Source organism: Notamacropus eugenii, chromosome 4 (assembly GCF_028372415.1).
Source record: "Notamacropus eugenii isolate mMacEug1 chromosome 4, mMacEug1.pri_v2, whole genome shotgun sequence".
In the NCBI taxonomy this organism is placed as follows: domain Eukaryota; kingdom Metazoa; phylum Chordata; class Mammalia; order Diprotodontia; family Macropodidae; genus Notamacropus; species Notamacropus eugenii.
Genome location: NC_092875.1, coordinates 23,471,032 through 23,494,079, shown reverse-complemented (window position 1 = coordinate 23,494,079; position 23,048 = coordinate 23,471,032). Strand labels below are relative to the sequence as shown.

General features: G+C 46.5%; 1 protein-coding gene across 2 annotated transcripts; it reads left to right on the top strand.

Annotated features, from left to right (window-relative positions):
• The first annotated feature begins 11,159 nt into the window (after nucleotides 1-11,159).
• Nucleotides 11,160-22,756, top strand: ISCU (iron-sulfur cluster assembly enzyme). Of its 2 annotated transcripts, none has more exons than XM_072600213.1 (5): nucleotides 11,160-11,704; nucleotides 15,905-16,018; nucleotides 17,160-17,270; nucleotides 18,783-18,861; nucleotides 22,195-22,756. In XM_072600213.1, the coding sequence occupies exons 1-5, from the start codon at nucleotides 11,579-11,581 to the stop codon at nucleotides 22,290-22,292; spliced, it is 528 nt and encodes a 175-aa protein (XP_072456314.1). In that variant the 5' UTR covers nucleotides 11,160-11,578; the 3' UTR covers nucleotides 22,293-22,756. The 2 variants fall into 2 exon arrangements, with proteins under 2 accessions (XP_072456314.1, XP_072456313.1); XM_072600212.1 differs by lacking the exon at nucleotides 11,160-11,704 and adding an exon at nucleotides 13,552-13,789.
• The last annotated feature ends 292 nt before the right edge of the window (nucleotides 22,757-23,048 follow it).

Genomic DNA, 23,048 nt, shown 5'->3' with positions numbered 1-23,048 from the left:
CAAATACACCTTCTCAGTTTATCGCCTGCCTCGGGAAGCTTTTAAGTTTTCTTGGAAGCAGCCAGGGTTAAGTGACTTGCCCAGGGTCACACAGCTGGTGTCAAGTGTCTGAGGCCAGATTTGAACTCAGGTCCTGATCTCAGGGCTGGTGCTCTATCCATTGCTCCACCTAGCTCTTGATGTACACGCACACACTACTCTCTTTCCCACTCTATACATGTATATATGTATGTACATGTGTATATAAATGTATTTATATATACACACATATGTACATATACAAATGCACATACATGTGTAAGGAGGATTGGTCAGGACATTTCCCTAAACTCAGGTCATGTTTAGTCAAAGAAAGTAAAGGGCAGATAACTGAGGTAGTGAAGTGTTAATATTAATTTAAACTAAATGGAAAAAAAAGCCTATCTACTGCTCTGTTGCCACTTAGGAAGTATGAAAAAGTTTCCCTAGTTGAATTGGAAAGGAAGCTTGGCATTGACTGCAGAAAGCTAGGCCAAGCCCCTGGCAGCCCTAAAAAGAAAGAATCCACCAGGCCTGCCTATCAACGGAAGGGGAACTCCAGTTCCATGAGAGCCATAGGAAGCTACAAAATGCAAGAGTATTTAGGCATCACTTTACTAAAGCACACAAAAGACTTGGTATAAATAGCTCCGATTACAAAGTGCTCCTTGAAATAAAAACTTAAGTAACTGGAGAAATATTCAATGCTCATGGCTGGACCATGTCAATGTGATAAAAATGACAGTAATACAAAAATTAATTTACAATTTTCATGTTAATCAAATTATCAAAAGAACACTTTACAGAACCTGATAAAATAACAATATAATATCAAGGGAAATCAAAGAGTTAAGGATGAAGAGCCAATCTATTTTATAAAGCAGCAGTCATCAAAACCATCTGGTACTGATGGAAAAATAGACAAAGGAGAATCGGAAACTATAACCCAGGGTTCAATAAACTGGAAAACATAAATTAGTTCAGAAAAAACTCCCTCATCAACAAAAACTGCAAACTGTCAGGCATAAACTGAAAGTGTGACTTTAATATTAAAGATCATATTGGAAAGAACTTAGAAGAAAACGGATCATAGACCTTTTCCAGCTAAAGATGTCTTCTCAATTGACAGAAGGAATCAAAAACGTTAATGTTATATAAAATTGAAAACCTGCACAAACAAAATATATCTAAGTTAAGTGGTAAAACAGGAAAATATGTGGCATCCAAGATACTTAGACAACACACATATACACGTACGCTATTCCACAAGTCATGGTAGTATTAACAAGCTGGTAAAGCTTCTGGCTCTAAACATAACAGAGATGCTAAAGCTTAAAACTGCAGCAAGATTTGTGAGACAGCCCTCTCCAACAGAAAAGTGATTAAATGATAGGAAGAGTTCTCAAAAGAAGAACAAACTATTACTAACGACCTGAAAGAATGCTCTAGATCACTAGGAATAAGAAAGGCAAATCAAGACAACTGAAGGTTCGCTTCCCACTCGACAGACTGGCAGAGGACCAAAGTTGGGAAGAGTCGATGCTGGAGGGGTTTCAGGACAACCGGTACTTTAGTGCATTATTGAAGCTGCAAATCCATGCCACCAGTCTGGAATTAAGCAAATGAAGTTACTAAAATGCCCAGAGATTCTTCCATAACGGCAGCCATCCCACCGGGAAAGTCTCCACACACCCCAAAATATTGACATCAGCATTTGGGGGTTAGCACAAAGCTGCAAAGTAGATGTTCATCATCTGGACAATGGCTCAACAAATTGTGCTATGTGAATGTAAATGAAAAGAATGGGCCATAATAAATGATTCCCTCGGGACGCCCCTAGCTCTTCCCTCTGCACATGAGGGCTGTTTCCAGGAAGTCACTTTGACTTATGTCTGATGGAGGAGAAGACATACGGATGACCAAGTATCTACCATAACACAGGCAAAGCAGGGAAAGGGTCTCAGAGGGACCCTTAAAGCATTAAAGTGCTAAACACAGGCACTGCTCATGTGAGTATATTTATTGGAAGAGAAGAACATTCCTGGATGAGAGAGTTTTAAAAATGAGTGTTTGGAAAAGCATTGTACCTTGATAGGGGCTTGGAGGGGTGAAGGGAAGGGAGAAAGAGGAGAAAAAGGATGGAGAGAGATAGAAATAGAAAGAGAGGAGGGGAAGAGGGACAGAAGCAGAATTAGAGATTCATTTGTTACACCTCACCAGAATATAAAGAAAAGGTTTATACCAGGAAACCCATCTAGGCAATGAGTCAGTAAGGAGATTCACAGTGGCAGCAGAGGACAGGGGATAGTGTTGGACCTAGGATGACCCAGGTTTAAATCTTGCCTCAGACACTTGCTGGTTGACCCTGAGCAACTCAGTTAACCTCTCTGAGCCTGTTTCTTCATCTATAAAATTAGGGGGCTGGACTTGACCTCTAAAGGCCCACTCTAACCCTGCTCACTGCTCCCCACCACCACCACCACCACTGCTACATACATACTATAGAGTTTTCCCCAACAGAAATTTCTTGAGGACAGAAAATGTTTGGTTTGACTTTGCATCCCCAGTGTCTAGCACAGTGGCTGGCACACAGTAAGTATGTAATATACACTTAATGATTGGCTCACCTTAGAAATCAAACAGTTTATGAGGTTCTTAACCTGAGGTTCCTGAACTTTTATATATGTATGTATGTATGTATATATGTATACATACACATATACATATATATTTCAATATAATTGACTTACTTTGTAATCACGAATATGATGTTATGCACTAAAAAACATTCTGAGAAGGGATCCATAGCTTTTACCAGACTCATTGCCAATGGGGTCCATGCCACAAAGAAAGTTAAGAGCCCCTGGCATAGTCCATGGACATCTTATATTTTACAGAGGAGGAAACTGAGACACAGAGAGAAGAAGTGGTCTGCTTGAGTGAGGTCAGACTCAGAATCTGACCCAAGTCCTTGGACTCCAAATCAAGTTTTCTTTTTCCAGGAGAAAAGATCTAGAGCTGCAAGGGCCGTTGGAGGCTGCCTGCTCCAACTCCCTCTTTTTTTGCAGATGGAGAAACAGAGAGCCAAAGACTGAGTGACTCTCCACCCTGTTGGGTCACCACAGCCTGGCACAACAGAAAGGTACTGGGATTTGAGCCTGAAGCCCAGTCCTCACATTTCCTGGTTGGTGACCTAGGACAAGCCATTCCCACTGATGGCCCTACTTTCCTCCTCTGTAAAACATGAAGGTTGGGCTACAGGAGCTGGGAGGTCCCTTCTTGTTCTGAATGTGTTTGCTCCATCAATCACATGCCAGAGTGAAGGACTGGGGACAGAAACATAGAGCAAAATACCAGACAAGATAAGGACTAATGGATTTCAGAGAAGAAAGAATGTGCAAATGTAAAATATTTGGGGGTCTACCTGCCAAGACAAACCCAGGAACACAATTGAATACAATTACAAAACACTTCACACAAATAAAGTCAGATTTAAACAACTGGAAAAATATCACTTGCTCATGGATAGGCTGAGCTAATATAATAAAAATGACAATTCTGTCTAAATTAACTTAATTTTTCAGTGCTATGCCAATCAAACCACAAAAAAATTATTTTATAGAACTAGAAAAAAATAACAAAATTTATCTGGAAGAACATATGAAGAGAATTAATGGGGGAAAAATGCAAAGGAAGGTGGCCTTGCTGCACCAGATCTAAAACTGTATTATAAAGCAGAATCATCCAAACTATTTGATAGTGACTAAGAAATAGAGTAGGGGATCAGTGGGATAAGTTAGGTACAGACGACATAGCAGTAAATGATGACAGTAACCTGCTGATGATAAACCTAAAACTGCAGCTTCCAAAATAAGAACTCACTATTTGATAAAAAGTGCTGAGAAAACTGGAAAACAGTATGGCAGAAATTAGGCAAAAACCAACACCTCACACCCTCTACCAAGATAAGGTTGAAATGTGTACATGATTTAGAAATAAAGGATGATACCATAAGCAAATTAGGAGAACAAGGAATAGTTTACTTGTTAGATCTACGGAGAAGGGAATAATTTATGACCAAACAAGAGATAGAAAACATTATGAAATGCAAAATGGATAATTTTGATTAAGTTAAAAAGGTTGTGCACAAACAAAGCACAAACAAGATTAGAAGGGAAGCAGAAAGCTGGGAAACAATTTTTACAGCCAGTATCTCTAATAAAGGCTTCATTTTTAAAATATACAGAGAACTGAGTCAAATTTATAAGAATGCAAGTCATTCTCCAATTGACAAATGGTCAAAGGATTATGAACAGGCAGTATTGTGATGCAGAAATTAGAGCTATTTTTAGTCATGTGAAAAAAACGCTCTAAATCACTGCTAATTAGGGAAATGCAGATTAAAACATCACTGAGATACCACATCACACCTATCAAATTGGCCAATATAACAAAACAGGAAAAGAATAGATGTTGGAAAAGTGAATTTTGAAAACTAAAAATGAGTTTAATGGGGAGGGGGAGAAGAGGAAAAATAAATAACAGCCCATTCTGGTTTTATTAAAGAACCTTTTGTAACAGTTACATTGTTATCTGCCTCAGAGAGTGGTTTTGAGGAAAGGCTCAGCCAACCTTCTGTTGTTAAGAGAAACAAGTTAAGTGCAATTGTTATGATGTCACTACTTCGAGAATTTGTGATTTCACTGATGTGGACAGATGACCCCACGATAATGATGGGAGTGCTTGGGTGCCTGTGCTTGGACCCCAGTCCTAAAATCACTTGTCTCTAAAAATCACATTTCTCCCTAGCCTCAAAATACAGGCAGTTTCTCCCCAGTCCAAGGACAGCCTACCCTAGATCTTTCTTCCTGATACAGTAGCCAGCTTTACAATAGAATTTATTAGTTTGAACCAACTGTGTACTGGGAACTGGCTGTGTACTGGGTCACAACGACATTTACTACTCATTGATCAATCATATGTATCCTAGATTTAGATATACGTATATTCCCTTACGTTTATCTTGTCTAACAAGACATTGATGAGAGCAGCCTGGGTATTTCTCAGTCAGCTCTGACCGTTAGGGGACTTAATGTCATTTCAGGGCTCCTCAGCCATCACCATCTTGAGTACAGGCGGAAGTGCCCTTTCTCAAGAAAGCTGAATAAATATCTTTCTTTTTCACTCTAATTTTATTAAGGGGGTCATCCCACACACCACCAAGATGTGACCTTGGGCAGGTCGTTTACCGCCCACAGCCTCAGACCCATCTATAAAAAGAAGAGGTTGAATGATGGACGCTCAAGTCCCTTACATCTCTAGCTCTGTGACAAAAGAAAATACAGCCATTTTCTGAAGTCTTATGATAAGCAAATATAGAAATGAGAAAACAGATCTGATACAACTGCCATTCCCTTCAACATCTGCAGCACCAGGTGGCTCCCATGTCTCTTTCCAACTTTACTTCCTATGATTCTCCTCCTCTGCATGCTCTGTTCCACTTAAATGGAAATACTAGCTCTTCTCTCAGCATTAAGTTCAATGGCAAGGCAGCATGGTACAATGAAGCGATGAACTCAGAATAACAGGTCCTGAAATTAAATCCCAACTTTGCCATTTATTACTTTTGACAATTGTTCAGAAAATTGACGCTGACTGTAATATGGACTGTGCTACAACCTCCTAGTCAGCCTGACAATGTCAAAATTCCAGTAATGTCCTTACATTCCTACCCTTAAGATAGAGATTAAGTTGAGGTGAATCAAGACTTTTAAGTCCTGTCCTGAGATCTTGCCTTGTAGGGATCAAGGTGGATCTAGGCCTTTGATGTCCTAGCCCCCTTCCATTGGAATTCATGTCATGGAAGGTAAAACAGCCGGAATGAAGTGATTCTCCTTGCCCAGAAGGCCAGGGCAGGTGGGATCTCACGATCAGGCCTTGCTACCTCATGCTGCCTCCTCCCCCTTATGTCCTAACAATATAAAAGACTTTTTCATGGGCCTCTAGTTTGAGAAATCCACTGGACATCCCCCAGGGTAGCAGATTTGCTACCCAGTTATCTCAATTAAAGAAGCTTTACTCCTCAATGCATGGCTTTTGAGTTATTTCAGGACTTGACACTTTGAATAAGCCATTTCATCTCGTGGATCCCCAGTTTCCTTGACTATAAAATGGTGTAATGTTAATAAGATCTTCCTCACCCATTAATAGGCCTAAGTGCCCAGCTGGGGTCCTGAATCACACAGAGCCCATGGGGGAAGAATTTGCTTAAAGAGAAGCTTGCTTGTAGCAAGGCTTTCTCACCAATTGATACTAACCTAATTAGGCACTGAGTCATGAGGGTTAAGATGCCTTCTGGCTCAGAGAAGTGTATAAATATTCTGAATTGGTATTTTGCTTTTGGGATTTGCTTATGAGGACCGTTTGATTCCCTGGTCACTCTGAGTAGCCACATGTTCAGACCCCCGACTACTCAGAAGTAAAGGCTCTCGATCCAGTGGTCTAAGTAAAATGTATAGCAGTACTGCTTTGATTCAAGCAGAGTCCTATCTGTTGGTCTTTGTGCTAATTTTTCTGCCTGTATTTTCTCTGATGTTCGGGGTGCTGACTTTTCCCCTGAACTAGTGAATATAATTTAAAAAGATTGTTGACCCCTTAAAAATTGCTTTCCTTTCAGAAAAGCAGACTCAAGAACCTGTGCTAGCAGACCTCCTGGGGGTTTCAGGGCACTTGCTGCTACAAATGGGGGTGGGGGCTGACCTAGATGAGCTTCTAAGGTCTCTTCCTGCTCCTGATGGAAGACTGTCTGATCTCCCACCTCCATGCCTTACATAGAGATGGCTAGAAGGCACTCCCTCCTCACTGCCTCTTAGAATTCTTAGCTTCCTTCCAAACCCAGCTGGAGGGACACCTCAGCCCCAGCCTTTCTTAATCACTCCAGTGGTTACTAAACTTTCTTTGAAATTACTGTATTCATTTGTGCATATGTTTTCTCTCCCAATAGAATAAAATTCCCTTGAGAGCAGGGATTCTGTATCCCCAATGCCTACCCCTGTCCAGCTCAAATGGTTATTGAATTGAATTGACCAGTGGGAAGATTGGACTAAAGGCTCCTAAAAGTTCCATTGTGCATAAACTGCAGAACAGTCCCAAGAGTAAGGTTGGCTTTCCCATTTTCCTTTCCTTTGGGTGGCTCAGTAAAAGGCAAGGGTGTCCCTATTACTCTCGTTTTCTTAATGACCACTGCTCTGCTCCCAACAAAAGAAAAAAAAATGCCATTAGGGACCTGTTAGTTAAGGCCTGCTCTCTGGAGGTAAAGATGCTCTTATCTGTCAACATTCTATTTCTTACCCCTGAGGGTCACAGAGGCCACAGGTCACATTCTCGGGAAGGGAAGAGTCCTCCAATTCCTTTCAACAGATAAGTGTATTAAGCAACTCTTATGTACAAAATGCTGTGCTGAGGCTAAGGACCAAAATCATCTCTGAGCTCCAGAGTTCACATTCTACCTGCACAGATAAAGCAGCACAGAGTAATTCAAGGAAAAGGAGAAATAGAGCCAATCAGGGGAGGCTTCTTTGAAGAGGTGACATCAGTGCTGAGCCTTGAAGGAAAAAAACTGTCTAAGAGGCAAAAGGAACATGGAGAACAGCTTGTGTGAAAGGAAGAGTAAAAAGTTGTACATAGGTACTTTTAAATGAAGCTGGAAAAGTGGGGGAGAGGGGTTCTTGTGCAGGCCAAGCTAAGGAATACATCACTGGCCCTCTAGGCAACAGGGACCATTGAAGGTTTGGAAGAACTACCATCAGAGAAGGTGCTGGGCGAGCTGATGATCGGCTCTTTAACCCGGGAAAGCTGGTCTGGGGAGTGAGGCAGGACCAGGGATCAGCAGAAAGGACGGATGGAAAAAGAAAAGACATTAGTAAATTCCATTGTTAAACCTGGTCAGAATTCTGCAATAATAAAAGCTCCTTTGGATGGTGCTTAATATGCATGAGCTCATGTGTTCTCCTCAACAATCCTGGGAGGGAAATGCCACAGCCATTGTCACTTCACTGTACTAATGACACCACGGAGAATGACATACTAAATGATTTGCTCCAGAGTCACAGGATGCCACTGCAGGATTGAATCCCCAGACTTCTGGCCACAAGCCCTCCTGATGTGACACTCTAGCTGCTGTCACAATCATCATCGAGGCAAAAGATAATCAGAGCCTCAAGCAAGGTGGTGGCCATGCAAAGGAAGAGAAAGGGATGGATGGATGCATGGAGAAAGAGAGAGAGAGAGAGAGAGAGAGAGAGAAAGAGAGAGAGAGAGAGAGAGAGAGAGAGAGAGAGAGAGAGAGAGAGATGGATACATGAGACACTGAGAAAGAGCAGAGAAGAGAGGGAGAGAGATGAAAAAACAGAATGAGAGAGACTGAGAGATGGAGAGAATGGGAAGGAGAGAAAGACAGAGAGAGATGGGGAGAAAGACAAAGACAGACAGAAAGAGAGATAGATAGAGATGATATAGATGAGATATATGGATGGATGGATACATGAGATAGGTAGATAGATATAGATAGGCAAGATATATTATATTGATTAGACTAGATAGATATAGATAATAGATAAGACAGATAGATAGAAGTGAGATATAGATGATGCGTGAGATCACTATACGGATGAAACAGACAGGTAGATAGATAGATGGCAAGATGAGGTGGATCATTTAAAGGGTTTTACCATGTGCCAGACTTTGTGCTAAAGGCTGGGAATGTAAATACAAGCCAGACAGTCCCTGCACTCAAAGCTCAAAGCTGATGGGGAAGCGTCTTATCTGCAGCCACTCACTCCCAGCCAGGCCGGCCTCTCCACCCCTCCAGCACAGGCTCTTCCTGCACAAGGGGACAACAGATAATTCATTAAGAGCAAATATCAGTAAAATCCATCTGTGATTATTCACTGCAAGGGGAATTTAAAATCAGGTCATTTGAATAAGTGAAAAAGCTTTATGAAGCACATCTTGTGTGCCAAGCACCGTGCTAATCAGAGACAGTAGCTCACATTCTAAGCAAGGAGCTCACACACAAGAGAATTCAATGCAGGGCAAGAACTGCAGGCCCTTGGGTTGCAAATATTTTTCACTCACACAGACCTTTTTGCTTCCCAGTGATGATATTTAGTATCATTTTTGGACTTTAATAAGGGCCAGAGCTTGAATTAATCAATCAGAAGAAGAGCCTGGACCTAACAGTCTCTTTGTTCTCTGAAGTAAACTCAGAGAATACCTCTTCTTATGCCAAGGATAGATGAGGCTGACTTTGCACACTTTATGAGACCCTTAATCCAGGACACTATCTTGAATAATGAGACTTTTTCCATATCTTAATATTTTGTGGACATATATTATGTTATGGCATGTTAATGGTAAAGAAAACACAGATATCCTGGGTCGTAATTTCAATCCAAATTTTGTCAACTCTGTTATCTTATTGTATTTACAACCTATTCAGTTAAGAAAATTCCTTTCTCATGGAATAGTTAAACACATATAGAGGCCACAAATCTGAGGGACACAGACACCCTTGGATTGTCCTAAAACAGACTTAAGCTTGGTCATTCTTGTATTGGTCAGTCAGAGATTTCCTTCTGTCTTCACAGTCATGTAACCACTATGTTTAAGGGAATAAACAGTATGCGTTTAGCCTGTTTGCCTTTTTTAACCAAACTTTCAGGTCAAGTCAGTCACAGTTTTGTTCCTAATGAAAGGAATGTAAAATCCAGAAAGAGAAGTCCTGTTACAAAAAGGGGTTACAATCCTGATTTTTGAGGCCACCATCTTGGGCCTCCACAGAGACCCGTCATGGCCTGGGCTGTAGCAGGAGAACACAAGTTCTGAAAAGGCCAAGTAAGGGATCTGTTTCTGTAGGGCAGGCCCGGAGGGTCTTCACCACGGTAAACACAAGGTGATAAATAACCAGCCCCCAGAGTCATGGCAGAGGTAAGTAAGCACTCTGCAACCCTTGGAGTCCGCTAGAAATCTGAGTGATTGCCATTATTACGGTCCACAACCCCTCTAAATTTAACGGATTTTCTTTGTAATTTGCTGCAGTCAAAAAAAAAAATGCTTTGCTTGGTGGGAGGCCTTCTGCCTTCTGGTCACTGTGACAGCACAAAGACAGGCTGACGGGTCAGGGAGGCTTTAGTCAAGGTCAAAGCCATGGAGAGCCTGGTCACCACCCCATTCTGAGAGGCACTGGGTTTCGCTGGGCCTCATGTTCCTTCTCTGTAGAGTCAGTGCTTGGTGTGAAGCCGCTGAAGACCGCAGGCTTTGAGGACCTGGGTGGGAATCCATACAAGACTGTTGGTGTTATAGCTAGCTTATCCCTTGCTTTTCCCCTGGTGCCTAAGGAGCACAGCACCTGCACACCACAGGCACAAAATGTTGACAGATTTATTAACAGGCACAGATCAGGGGCCTTACTTAGCCCTGCCCAGACCCCTCTGGCATGGGGCACAGCCCACAGACCCTTCTCAGAACAATGCTGCCTGCTCTCCTAACTCAAAGCAAAGCCACATGTTTTAGGAGTTAGCGACAATAAGACTTGCTTTTCCATCCACATTCATGACCTGGGGCATCGTATGTTATAATGATGACACAGTGCTTGGAGCACGTCTCAGTTTGCAAAGCACTTCTTACATGCTAGCACTTTGGATTCTCACAACTGCCCCCACCCCTGAAGCAGGTGCATATTATCTCCATTTCACAGATGAAGAAAGGGCGGAGGTGGGTGACCTGCCTAGGTCACACACCAGGTGTCTGGGGCGGGATTCCACTGTCAAAGGCACCAGACCAGCCCCTACTTTGTGAGTGCTTTCAGCGCTAAGGATGATGGTTACTGCATACATTAAAGATACAGCACATAATGAAAGGCTCTTAATGACTCCTATGGTCACGTGACCAGCTACCAAGCGTCAGTTTCCCCATCCGCAGAATGGGTCATCGCCCAGATCAGCACGCTTCTCTCCTCCCTGGCAACTCAAGCACCCTTGCCCCGCCCCGCCCCGCCCCCCCAGGACTTTCCCCGCGGGCGTTGCTGGGAGATAAAGGGGCGTGGCCAGGAGGACAAAACCCGGCTGGGCGCCAGCGAGGGCGCAGTCACGTGAGGAGCGCTGGGCGGGGCGGGGCCACAAGTGCTCACCTCCCAATTTCCCCGCCCCTCCCCTTCCATTTCCCCTCCCCGACTCTGCCCCCTCGCTGAAGCCCCGCCCTCCCTTCCTCCTCCCCCCCCCCCTCCTCCTCCTCCTCTCCGCCCCGCGCTCCCTCCCCTTTCCCTCGGCCTCGCTCCGCCCCAGATAGGCCCCGCCCCCTCCATCTCAGCACCGCCCCTCCCTCTCTCCGGAGACCTACCGTCCTGGGTCCTGCCCCCTCCATCTCCCCACCCCCTCTCCTTCAGCCCCACCCTCCCGGCCTGGGCCCCGCCCCCTCGGTCTCGCCCCCTCGGTCTGAGCTCCGCCCCCCAGATCGTCGGCCGCGGCCCCGCCTCCTCAGTGGTTCAGCCTTCCGACACAACATGGCAGCGGCAGCGGCGAAGGCCGGCCTGGCAGGGTTGAGGCGGGCGGCCTCGGTGATGTGCCTGGGCACTCGGCGGCCTCCCCTCCGGGAGCTCTCGGCTCCGGCCCGGCTGTACCACAAGAAGGTAGGGCCGCGGAGCGCCTGGGCCGGGGAGGCGGGGACGTTGGAGACCCTGGGTGACGCCGTTAGAAAGAAGCGGCCACTGCGCCTGCGCGTGCGCCCCTCCCCCTGCGTGCGCGTGCGCGTCGTCCGCGTGTCCGCCGAGCAGGCCGAGTCCTAGGAGGGGCCATCTCCTAGGACGCCGCCGGGTCAAGTAGAGGAAACGGGCATTTAATAAGCTCCTATGTATGCCAGGCCCTGGGCGAGGGGCAGCTTTGGGCCTGATGTCGGGTAAACTGGGGTGGGGACCGAGGCCGGGGGGAACTCCCGGGTGAGGAAGCCCCTCCGCCAGTGCCCTCTTCCGTGAAAGCCCGGAGGTCGGCGGGAAGCCCGCCCGAGGTCAGCAGCCTTCCCCAAGACCCGCCCCTGAGAACGGGGAAGAAAAAGCGGGCCCCCTGCTGTGGCAGGGGAGGCCGGGGTCCTTCCCCCCACCTTTCTGACGGTGGAGGAAACTGAGGTTCAGAGAAGCCCCCTCTTGGAGCTGGCAGAAACGTGGGCGCCTAGTTTATGCTCAGAGCCACGGAGAGCCCCGAAGAGCTTTAAAAAAATAGGGGTGATATTATTGTGCACCGTGTGACAAATTAAAACGCCTAAGTTTTTAAAGTATTCGTTTAATTATAATCTCATGTCATCCTAACATACTTTTTACAAAAGAAAATAACTTTCCCAAAACAAAAGAAATTAGGCAGAAAAGTGGCCTTGTTTTACACGTACTTGCCCATCTCTTTAATGTCCAGTTGAGTCCAAGTCTGTTGCAAAGTGTTAAAATATATGAAGAAAACCTGACCTAAGGGGCGTAAGTGGTTGTATTTTAGAGCACCTTGGTGCTGTTACAGAACCCGTAAGAAGGAATTGTAAGACCTTTAGGGAGACCTGCTGACCTCCATCAGCCCCCACATGATACCCTGGAGGAAACAGAGACCTGGAGAGCTAAAGTCACTTGATGAGTGGGCCCCACTCCCACTCCCACTCCCAGTAAACGTCGGGAGTGGAATTTGAACTTGGGGTCTTTCCGACCCCGAATCCACCATTACACCCGCTGCCTGCCCTTGGGATAGCTGATATCCACACTAGAGGGCACCTCAGAGAACATCTACCCATCCCCTCATTTTACAAAAGAGGAAACGGGGCGGAGAGGACACAAGGTCTTCCATGAAGTAAATGTCAGAGCTGGACTTAACCTCTTCCCTCCAGTTAAATCAGAATGCTTTACTGTGTCATTTGAGGGTCTAGAGTTATACACATTAAACAGAAAATACTTCAAATACCTTGTGGTTTCATCACAGCACAAGTTCTCCTTTTCCCAGTGCCAGATGACAGTCCTTTCATGCTTTAATAAACAGTCTTTGACAGGTAAAGGTCGTGGTAACTTTTGTCCAAGCTAGTGGTGAGTTTCTGTGCCCAGAACATGGTGCACAGTTGGCTCTTAATGTTGACTTGCACTTAGTTAGGTTGACCTTTAGACAATAGGCTCCTTCTCCAAGCCTTTCCACTATGCAGGACCTGCTGGCATAACCAACAAGGGCCCAGGGTCACCCTGGGCCATGAAAAGGAGCTGCCTAAAGGAATTATTACAGTTCTGCTTTATAAAGTACTTTGCTATGAGGTCAGCAGTACCAGGATTATTATCCCCATTTTACAGATGAGAAACCTGGTATCTAGAAACAGGAATTGGCTTGGGGTGGAAGTCGATGGAGGCCCAAGACCCAGCAGTCACAGTCTCCAGGCTCAGAGGCAGGATTTGACCCAGGCTTCTCCATTCTGAATCCAGGGCTCCTTTCCACTGTATCAGCAGGAAGGATTCTGAGCAGATCATCCCTAAGTACCCTCCTGGTCTAGATGAGCCAGCACTGCCTCCCAACAGGCCAGTTTGGCCTTAAAGCAGAAAGCTCTGCTGCAGCTGGTGATGAGTCCTGCTGAATCAATCTGTAGCCTCCAGGGAAGTCAGACTGTCAGGAAGCCGGGACTCAGATTGGGAAGGGGACTTGCTGTCAGCTTGGATCTCCTCACTTCCCACTTCGTCCTTCCATTTCAGGCCCACCAGTCTCTGGTATGTTGGTGCTGGGGGGCTGGGGAAACCTCCAGGTGAGAAGCCAGGAAAACAGGGACAGGTCACAACCCCCCCCCCCCAGTACTCACTGATCAGCCCCTGGGCAGGCAGGGCAAGCCAATCACTTCCTCAGTGAAATCACATCCTCCTTTACAGGAGATTGTCAGGAAGGCCCAGCAACTTTTGCATGGAGGGTGCTGTTCCTCTTTGGGCCCTGCCTTAAGGTCATTTTGTTTTTTTCTTAAGAAAACAAACGGTGTGCCTGTGAAACCATAGTGTCAGATATTAGGGTGGGCTCAGATGAGCCCTAAGGCCCCTTCTAGCTCTCAGGTTCCCGTGAGTGATACGGAGCATTGATACAGCATGTTCAAGCTGGCGAAGCTTTTGACTGCTCTCATCTGCTTTGACCCTCACAAGAACATCTGATCCACTGATGTCCAGTCCCCAGATGTGTTGGAGATATTGTGACCGAGTCCACTCCTCAGCCACATGATATATGTCATGACCTATTCCAAACAAGGCCTGGAAGTCTGCTTAGCAGGCTCGTTGGAGTCTTTGCTGGCAGATGGTAAAGCAACCTCAAGCCTGCCTCAGAAGAAGCAGGGCATCTGTGACTGGGTTTTCCTGTTTTTCCTGAATCTGGGGATTCATTCCCCTACCCCTAAGATGGTTTTTGTTGCCCTGGAGCTGGCTCAGCAGCCAGAGTCTGCGATAAGGAAGTAAGTCCCTCTTGCTCTGGGCTGTGACACAGAAAATGGTAGGGAGTCTGACATTGTAAGTAACCTGTGCAGGGTAGGCCAGAGATATTAAAGCAAATTCCACCTTTAGTCTTACAATGCACCTCCTTGCTGGGGTCTTCTCTTTGGAAAGAACCACCAGGACCAGACAGCTCCGTAACAAAGCTCTGTGTTCTCAAGGTAGCGGGTTTGCCCTCGGGGAGCAGCCAGAAGTTGTTCTGAGGTGTCTTGGGGACATGAAGATTCACCTGGCCAGAAGATGGGGTTGTGACAGACAACTGAGGAGGAAATGATTTTTTCCCCATGTGCCTCCTGACCTGGAGGTTCCCAGAGCATCCTGGCCAGGCCCACCTGCCAGGCCCCGCTGTGCCGCAGTTACCTGGGGGCCAGGCTTCAGCAGACAGCAGGCACAGGGCCCAGCTAGGGGGCTGTGTACTTGTTTAGGGGGTTAGGATTCTGTGGTTGCACCTCGTGGGCCTCTCTTGGGACCCGTGCAGGTAAGGGTGGGGGGACCCTTCTGGGAGTCCCTGCATGTGCCCTCACCTCCCAGGTGCATTGGGGAAGACTTTGGCCAACTTCTGCTTCTGATCAGAATCACCTGAGATGATAATTGCTCTTTGTACGTCAGGGGACCCATGATGTCATCAGCACCTCCTGATCCCTGTGATTCGCATGCCTTTATTTCCTTCATTCTTCACCGGGGGGATCTGTTCAGCGCGCTCACCAGCTTCTGTGGCTTCTAGTGCCAGACATTCTGTACCATTGCCCCAAGCCCTGCATACAGGGCACCCATGAGAGATGGACAGCCCTAGGGGTAGGCCTTGGGCCAGGGTGTCAGAGGACCCACAGCACCCCATAGAAATACAATCAGATAATATCCCACTTTACAATGAAGGCATTTTGTGGCCACGGACCATTCCTGTTTGAGTTAGACTCCACTGCTTTAGGCAGATCTCTAAGAGTGGCAAATAAGGTGCCAACCCACATTGGTAGAGGGAGTTCCCTAGACCAGTGAAGTTGAATTTCCAATCCCCATCCCTCTGGTGACCAGCGAATCAGATAAAAGTGGTGGTGCTGCCTTTGGGTTGTGGGGGCATCAGAAGATACTGAGAATCACATGGGTCTTTGTGCCCCAAGTAAGGCAGTAGCCAGCGGAGGGACTGAAGCCCATCAGTCTTGATGAAACCAGAGACTAAAAAGTGGCTGCTCAGTTTGAGGGGGGGAGGTAATCTCTCATGGAGAGTTGGCTTCATGTTATGGTCCCAAGTTAACAAGCAGCCGCATTTCACAGAGGCCTTGGATCCCTCTCCTCCCGTATGGGAAGGAAATTCTTCGTTAGAGCTAGAAAATTTATTATTTTACAATTTTCTCATTTCAGGTGGTTGACCATTATGAGAATCCCAGAAATGTAGGATCCCTTGACAAGAAATCCAAAAACGTTGGCACTGGATTGGTGGGGGCTCCAGCTTGTGGAGATGTTATGAAATTACAGGTACGAGTGGGTTTCGTCTTTCTGAAAAGTCACAGTGACTTGACACCATTCCTCCTCTCTTTTTTTTTCTTTTAATAAGTTTATTATACTGGTAAACCAGAGAAATGCTATAGTTTCAGTGTATCTGGATTTTAGCAAAGCATTTACCATGCTTTATTTTTTGGTCGAGAGAGATAACACGTATTTGGACAAGGTAGTCCAGTTAGGAAGATTCAGAAACATGTGAAAGATGGGACTTTGCTAGTCATAATTGCCTAATTAGTCAGTGGCTGTTTATAGAGAAGGGTCTTAAGTTTAATGCTCCAGGATTCTCTCCTTGATCCTGTTATGTTCAACATTTTTCTCAGTGCCTTAGTTGAAATTTTAGATGGTATGTTTATCAGATTTTTTTCTTAAATATTCCTTCTCTCTCTTATCAACTAGAATTCTGTTTCCACTTAATTCATGAACTCATAAGTTCATTAGCAGAGTGTAAGGTATGACCCGAATTGGGGGAGGGTAGTGTTGAACAAGATGACCCCTAAAGCTAGGATCCTATGAACCTAATTTTAATTATTAGATACATTAACACAGTTGGTATTTTTGTTGGAATAAATCCTAATTTAGCCACCTTGGGGGAGGATGCACTCTTCAGAGTTGTGACATCCCTTTGTGGCTGGTGACCTCAGCCTGGGCTCTTATTGACCTTAGAGAACCCTGTCTCACTTGGTTGTTTTTGAGTTTGGCTTGGTCAACAATTGCCTCATCGTGGTGGGGAGGGAGGCGGCTTATCTGCCTGCCAGAGGTTTTCAGTCTTATCTTGGAGTACAGAAATAAGTTGGCAGGACACAAGAAAAAACCATAACCCGAAATTGGAACCATAGCTAACTACTGCAGTCTCCCAGCGTTGAGGAGACTGTTCTGGTAGGGGTTAGAGAGTGGATCAGCAATGGTCTGCACAAATCCTTCTCAGGCCAGCCTGGTGTTGACCGACGCCTTCTCACACACAACTTTGGAATGAAATTGAGTTTATCATTAAGTTCCTAAAATGGGGTAGAAGGCAGATGAGCACACCCAGATGGGCCCTAGGGACCCCCAGTCACCCCAGGATACAGACCCTGAGATGTGGTACAAGGAGCCCAGACCAGTTTTATTTTTCTAGATCCAAGTGGATGAAAAAGGGAAGATTGTAGATGCCCGATTCAAGACATTTGGCTGTGGCTCGGCCATCGCTTCGAGCTCCCTGGCCACAGAGTGGGTTAAAGGAAAAACGGTAAGGCCGGTGACAGACTCCCTATAATGAGCTCTTCTTCCCACAGGCTCTGCTCTCATTGGGAATTTTTGTCAGAAGTTTTAATTTGTTTTTGGGGGTGGGGGGTGGGGGGACTATTGCATTTGGCCTTTGACATTTTTCTTGTTTCACATCTATTTAACATACTTGCCATACCAGTCAGCAGTCTGGCATCTCTTCTAAAGAAGGCAGCAACTGGTCCCAGGCCCTGGCACGTGCACCATAGCTTGCCATCAGTCTGGGGCAAAAGCCAGAGTCTCTGCCTTCAGAAGCTCTTGGATCCTCTCAGAGGCGAGGGAAGAATCAGAGATGTCCCAGTCATTGTTGAGACCCGGCCTGACGCCAGGCAGACTCCTGACTTTATCAAGCTGCAGTACCTGACCAGCATGGGTCTGATTTGGGACCCCACCCCCTGAGTGTTGTATAATAGGGGAGTGGCAATCACTCTGCTTGGAGAATTTTAAGTTCCTCCTGAAGAATTAGGAGGCATTGTATTTTACTAAAATTAGATTGGAAATCTTGGTGACGATTCCTAACCTTGGTTTTTCCTAAATTCACAAATTTGTGTGTGTATATATGTATACGTATGCATGTACACAATACATTCTGACGTCTGGTTTTGGCCAATGCTCACAGTGCCTGGTTCTTAATAAACGCTGTTAGCGTGTCTTGCTCCGTATGAGGGTCAGCATGGTAGAGCGGGAAATCCACCTACCTGACTTTTGTTATCATTTCTTCTTTCGGGTCTCAGTTTCCCTTATGTAAAATCTAAATTGGAGGCTGATCTTTAAGAGTAGGTGGCTAGGTGGCACCAGAGTGCACAGAGCTCTAGGCCTGGAGTCAGCATGACTCATCTTCCTGAGGTCAAATCTGGCCTCAGACACTTCCTAGCTGTGTGCAAGTCACTTCACCCTGTTTGCCTCAGTTTTCTCATCTATAAAATGAGCTGGAGAAGGAAATGGCAAACCACTCCAGGATCTCTGCCAAGGGAACCCCACAGTGGGGCCAGTTAAGATGACTGAACAATCATAGATCTCAAAGAGTGCTCTCAGTTCTCATCTTTGGCTCTTTATATAAAATGCTGAATTTAAAGAGATCCATATTCATCTAATTTCCTTCCACGGTACTTGGAATTGCTGACCAAAAAGAGCTTTTGCTTATTTGAAAACCCTAGCAGAGAGTGTGAAAGAGACAGACTAGGAACACTTAACATGGATTAATTGTACCTTGCCCTTCATAGTCCTTTGGGACTGTCCTGGTTTGTTTGTTTTTTTGGTACTAAGCAAAAACCTCACAACTTCATTATAGAGAGTAATGCTGGGGTTGGGAGAAGGGGGTAGAAATGAAGCTGATTTGGAAACAAATTGTGTCCATTAAAAAATGAGGCCTGCGTAGGAGCTTGGTCCTTTTTTTTTCATTTTTCACATGGTCTGTAAGAGAAGACGAGTCCTTCACCACATCTGATGCTCATGCCTTTTCATTTACAACTCTCAGGTGGAAGAGGCCTTAACCATCAAAAATACCGATATTGCCAAGGAGTTGTGCCTCCCTCCAGTTAAGCTGCACTGCTCCAGTAAGTCATGGCTCGGCAGAAATGCCGCTGACCTTGTGTCTTGTGTGACATCTGATGACATGGCCTCCACATGTAGCCAGAAGGGAGAGGGGACAGAGAGGCCTTGGTTGGGAGTTTGAGTCACGGTGTCTGATGGCTGTCAGGGTTGGGGAGAGGGGGTTGAGAGGTGGACCCAGCAGCTCCTACTGCCTGTCTCCATTGAAGGGGAAACTCAGAAGCTGTGAGCGGTCCCAGGTCTCCACAGCCTACTCTGCCTGGTGAGATCACAGTTTTCCAGCAGTGTGTCTATCTCAGCTCTGTGGGCTGTTTTTTTTAAACAAGATTTACAGGTCAGCTTTTGTGCTTTGATCCCATGTCCTGTTTCTCATCACTTTTTGCCCAGATACCCTTTGGGTTGTTGGCCTCCATGTTTGGGAGTTCAGCCATGTTCGTGTCTCATTCCCATACACGGCTTCTCCCTTGGAGGAGACCTTTTTTTAGTCAGGTCTACGTGACTTTCCAGTTCACCCCTGGTAGTAAATCACTGCTTCTTCCATCCTCCCTCCTCTCAAAGTTCTGGGAGTGAGCGAGGCCCATGCTGCTGTTCAGCTGGACACTGAGGTTCTAGTTTCCACCTTAGTAAGAGTGGAAAGGGCCCATGAGAAAGGAAAGGCAGTGTCTGGGCCTTGAAAAAGGAAGACCTTTTGTTGAGACCAGAGAGCATTAAAGCTGCCAACCTCAGGGCAGTGTCCTTTTGTTTACCATTCTTTCTGTTAACTGTTCCCCTCTGGACTGATGCTGACTGTGGCTTTTGGGCGACTGACTTAGGATCTATTAACTCCCTTAGGCTTGAATGCTGTGTCACAGAGACCTTTCCAAAACCCAGCCCAGGGCTTCTTGCCCCATCACAAGGGATTTCAGAAGGCACCTGATCCAGCTCAAAGGGGAGTGGGAGGCCTCTCTCTAGCCCCATCTTCTGGAGGCCTTTACATTCTGGGCCCCCTGCCTCCCTCTTCGGGCCATCCTGGGCCCTCGCTTCAAGTTCTGGGTTGAGGCACGCAAAGGACCTGCCCTCCATTTTGCACCTACATTTTAAGTACAGGGACTGTTGAGCCATAGCGGGGTACTCCACAAGAGTTTGAAGAGTCCATGTGTGAAGGGGGGCTGGGCTAGGCCTGCTTGGGCTCAGAGGAAGAACAAGGAACCGTAGATGAAGGGACAGAAGCAGATTCGAGGTCACGAGAAAGAGACACTGGGAACAGTTAGGGTCCTCCAGGCATGGAGCAGACTGACTCCATCATGAGGTGGGATGCTCTGATGGGCCATCAACAAGGACATAAATCAGTGTAGACAGATTGGGAAGGGCTCCTAGGGGCCTCTGGAAGCAGGGCACCAGCAGTAGAGGAATCCAGAAAGGCTGCCTCGTGTAGGTGGTGGTTAAGCCGCATCCTGTAGTAAGAGAGGGACTCTGAGGGAGCACAGCTCCCCCAGCTCAGGCCCAGGCCCTGTGGAGGGAGGAGGTGTGGGATGCAGTGATCTGCGCCAGGGGCAGAGAATGCCAGTGTGGCAGCATTGTATGGTGTGGAAGGAGGAGCAGCCAGCTGGCAAAGGCTTTTAAAGCTAAATAGAGCTTGTATTTGATCCTGGCGGCAGTAGGGAGCCATGGAATTAATGAAGTAGGGATCTGCTCCTACGGGAGATGGCTTTGGCAACTGTGTGGAGGCCAGACTGATTGCTTTTGTGTCGTCTGGCTGTGAAGTGGCAAGGACCCAGGAGAGAACATGGAAGGTTCCGAGGTCTCCCGACAGAAGCCAAATGGTCACTTCATGGGGAGGTCCCAGAGAGAGCTCTCCTCAGCTGCAGGTCTGTCTGGGCCAGGTGTGAAAGTCTCCCGAGTCCAGACCTTCTTCCTTTGATATCCTGACATCTTCCCCCTGAGGGCCTTCAGGTGCCACAAGCTCAGCCCCCTTTTTATAGACCAGGAAGTGAGATCATCAGATTAGAGGTCAGAGTGAGGAATCAAAGGACATTCAGCTCTCTGTTCCTTTTCATGCTTGAAGAAGCTGCATCCCCCTAAAGGCTTCTCTCCTGCAGACTGAACAGATATCTCCCTTGGCCTCTCCTTTCTAAATGCCCTCTATGCCCTCTGCCCTATGAAGAATGGGGACTGAGCCCCAGGACTGCAGTAGCCTCTTGGAACTGGGCCCTCCTCTGGACCCTGCCTTGTAGGGCAATCTGAGATTGGGGTTGGGGGCTGCCATGCCCAGGTGGCTCAGGCTGAGCCCTAACTCCCCAGGGGTGGGGAATCTGCAGCCTTGAGACCACACGTGGCCCTCTAGGTCCTCCAGTGCGGCCCTCTGACTGAATCCAAACTTCACAGAACAAATCCTTTTCATAAAAGGATTTGTTCTATAAAACTTGGACTCAGAAGGCCACACCCAAGAACCTACAAGGCCTCCCCACCCCTGCAAGACCGTTAGATCTTCATTCGAACTATCTGGCCACATGTGCTCCCAAGTGAGTTTGTGAAATGATTCCTTAACCAGAGTTTATGACTTGATGTCTTTATCACGTTTTGTCCCAATTGGTTTCATCTTGTCAGTGTTTGGGGAGCCTGACTTTTTGTCCAGTGTATAAGCTTCCCCCCCTCCCCCGACTGTGTGTCTTCTGCAGACGTGATGGGTATGCTATCCAGAGTAAATGGGAAATATCAAAATGGTAAATAAAAATAGTGACCAGCATAGGGCCAAGGACAGAGCAGTCCTGAGGATACGTCACTGCTGGTCTCCATTCAAAGTGACTATTGGTGAGCTCTGATTGCCCCTAACAGACCACGCTCCATCGTCCAGCCCCTAGCTCTTCCCTTTGTCCACCCCGAGGCAGTACAAGAAGCTTGGCTCAAGGCTCAAGGCAGAGGTGCTAGCTTCATTCCCCAAGGCACCCTTCCTAAATGTTTATTGAGTGAATGAATGATTGAGGTGGACACTAATCATCAGAACAGTGAGTGGAAGTCTCAGAGCTGGGCCTGTGGCCTGAGGGAGATTGTATGAAACTGACCCAGACATTTGAAATTGGAAAGTCAAAAAAGTGAGACCCCCCCAACTGAGACAGGGCCAGCTGGGCAGTAACGAAGTGGTTGGCACCTCTTGGCTGTTGATTCATCACACTTGCTACCCTCTGGTGTTTTTATAGGGTCCAGAGTCTTGTATTAAGACAGATTTGCCCAGGTTTCTGATAGTTTCAAAATGTCAGCCTTCATCTCCTTTCCCTCCATCCTTCCTTTCCTTCCTACCCTCCCTCCTCCCTTCCCTCCTTTTCTCCCTTCCTTCCCTTCTCTCCTGCCTTCTTTCCTAGTGCTTGCTGAAGATGCCATCAAGGCTGCCCTGGCAGACTACAAACTGAAGCAGGACACTGCTAAGAAAGAGGAGGGCAAGCAAGAGGAGGAGAAGTGACTTCGGCTGCCCCTTCCCCTCCCAGTGCAATCGATCGCACCTTAGAGGATAGGAAGCTCTTACTCCCCAATAAAAGAGCCATGTGATAATCACGCACAATGTCCTGTTCTCATAGAAGCTCGCAGCTCCTGTTTTCTGTTTTGGGGTTTATTTCTGCCTCCCATCATTCCCCTCGAGGCCTGATGTTGCTGGAGATTGTGAATTGTGTGACCTGCATTACCTCATCTGTTCCCAAGGTGGAAACAAAAGATGGAACCTCAGAATAGCTCTCATCTGGAGGGGTGACTTTCATTTAGCACTTAATTGCACCTGAGTTGGGTTTGGGGAAAAGAGTTATTGTTACAGATTGCCTTGGTATAAATGTTGGAGAGAACTATTATTGTACATAAAGCAGATCTTCTATGTATATATACGTGTACACACATCTGCACATATATGAATAATAAAACTCCTGTGAGAACTCATCTGCCCTCAGTCAGCTCTGTCTCTTGGGTCATTCACTCCTACTCCCTACCCTCAAAGGTCCTGGCCACTTTGCTGCATTCACTGGCCAGGGACACACCTTGTATTCCCTGCCCTGGGTGGAAAGGTTGCTAGCATGCAGATAGGAGGCACTTAATAGATGTTTGATTCATCTAACGAAGTGGAAGATGCAATGGGATTGGTTTTTTTTCTTAGTGCGTGTCATTTTGAAATACACAAGACCCTTTCAGAACTCTGACACCTCACTCCAGATGCTACTGAACGCGGCCCAAA

What these genes read in the sequence shown, in the direction of transcription:
- ISCU (XM_072600212.1), top strand. Translation starts at nt 13,646, where the DNA reads ATGAGTCCTGCTGAATCAATCTGTAGCCTCCAGGGAAGTCAGACTGTC. An exon ending in TTCAGGCCCACCAGTCTCTG is followed by an intron (nt 13,790 to 15,904) that starts GTATGTTGGTGC and finishes TTCTCATTTCAG; the next exon opens with GTGGTTGACCATTATGAGAA. An exon ending in AGTTAAGCTGCACTGCTCCA is followed by an intron (nt 18,862 to 22,194) that starts GTAAGTCATGGC and finishes CTTCTTTCCTAG; the next exon opens with TGCTTGCTGAAGATGCCATC.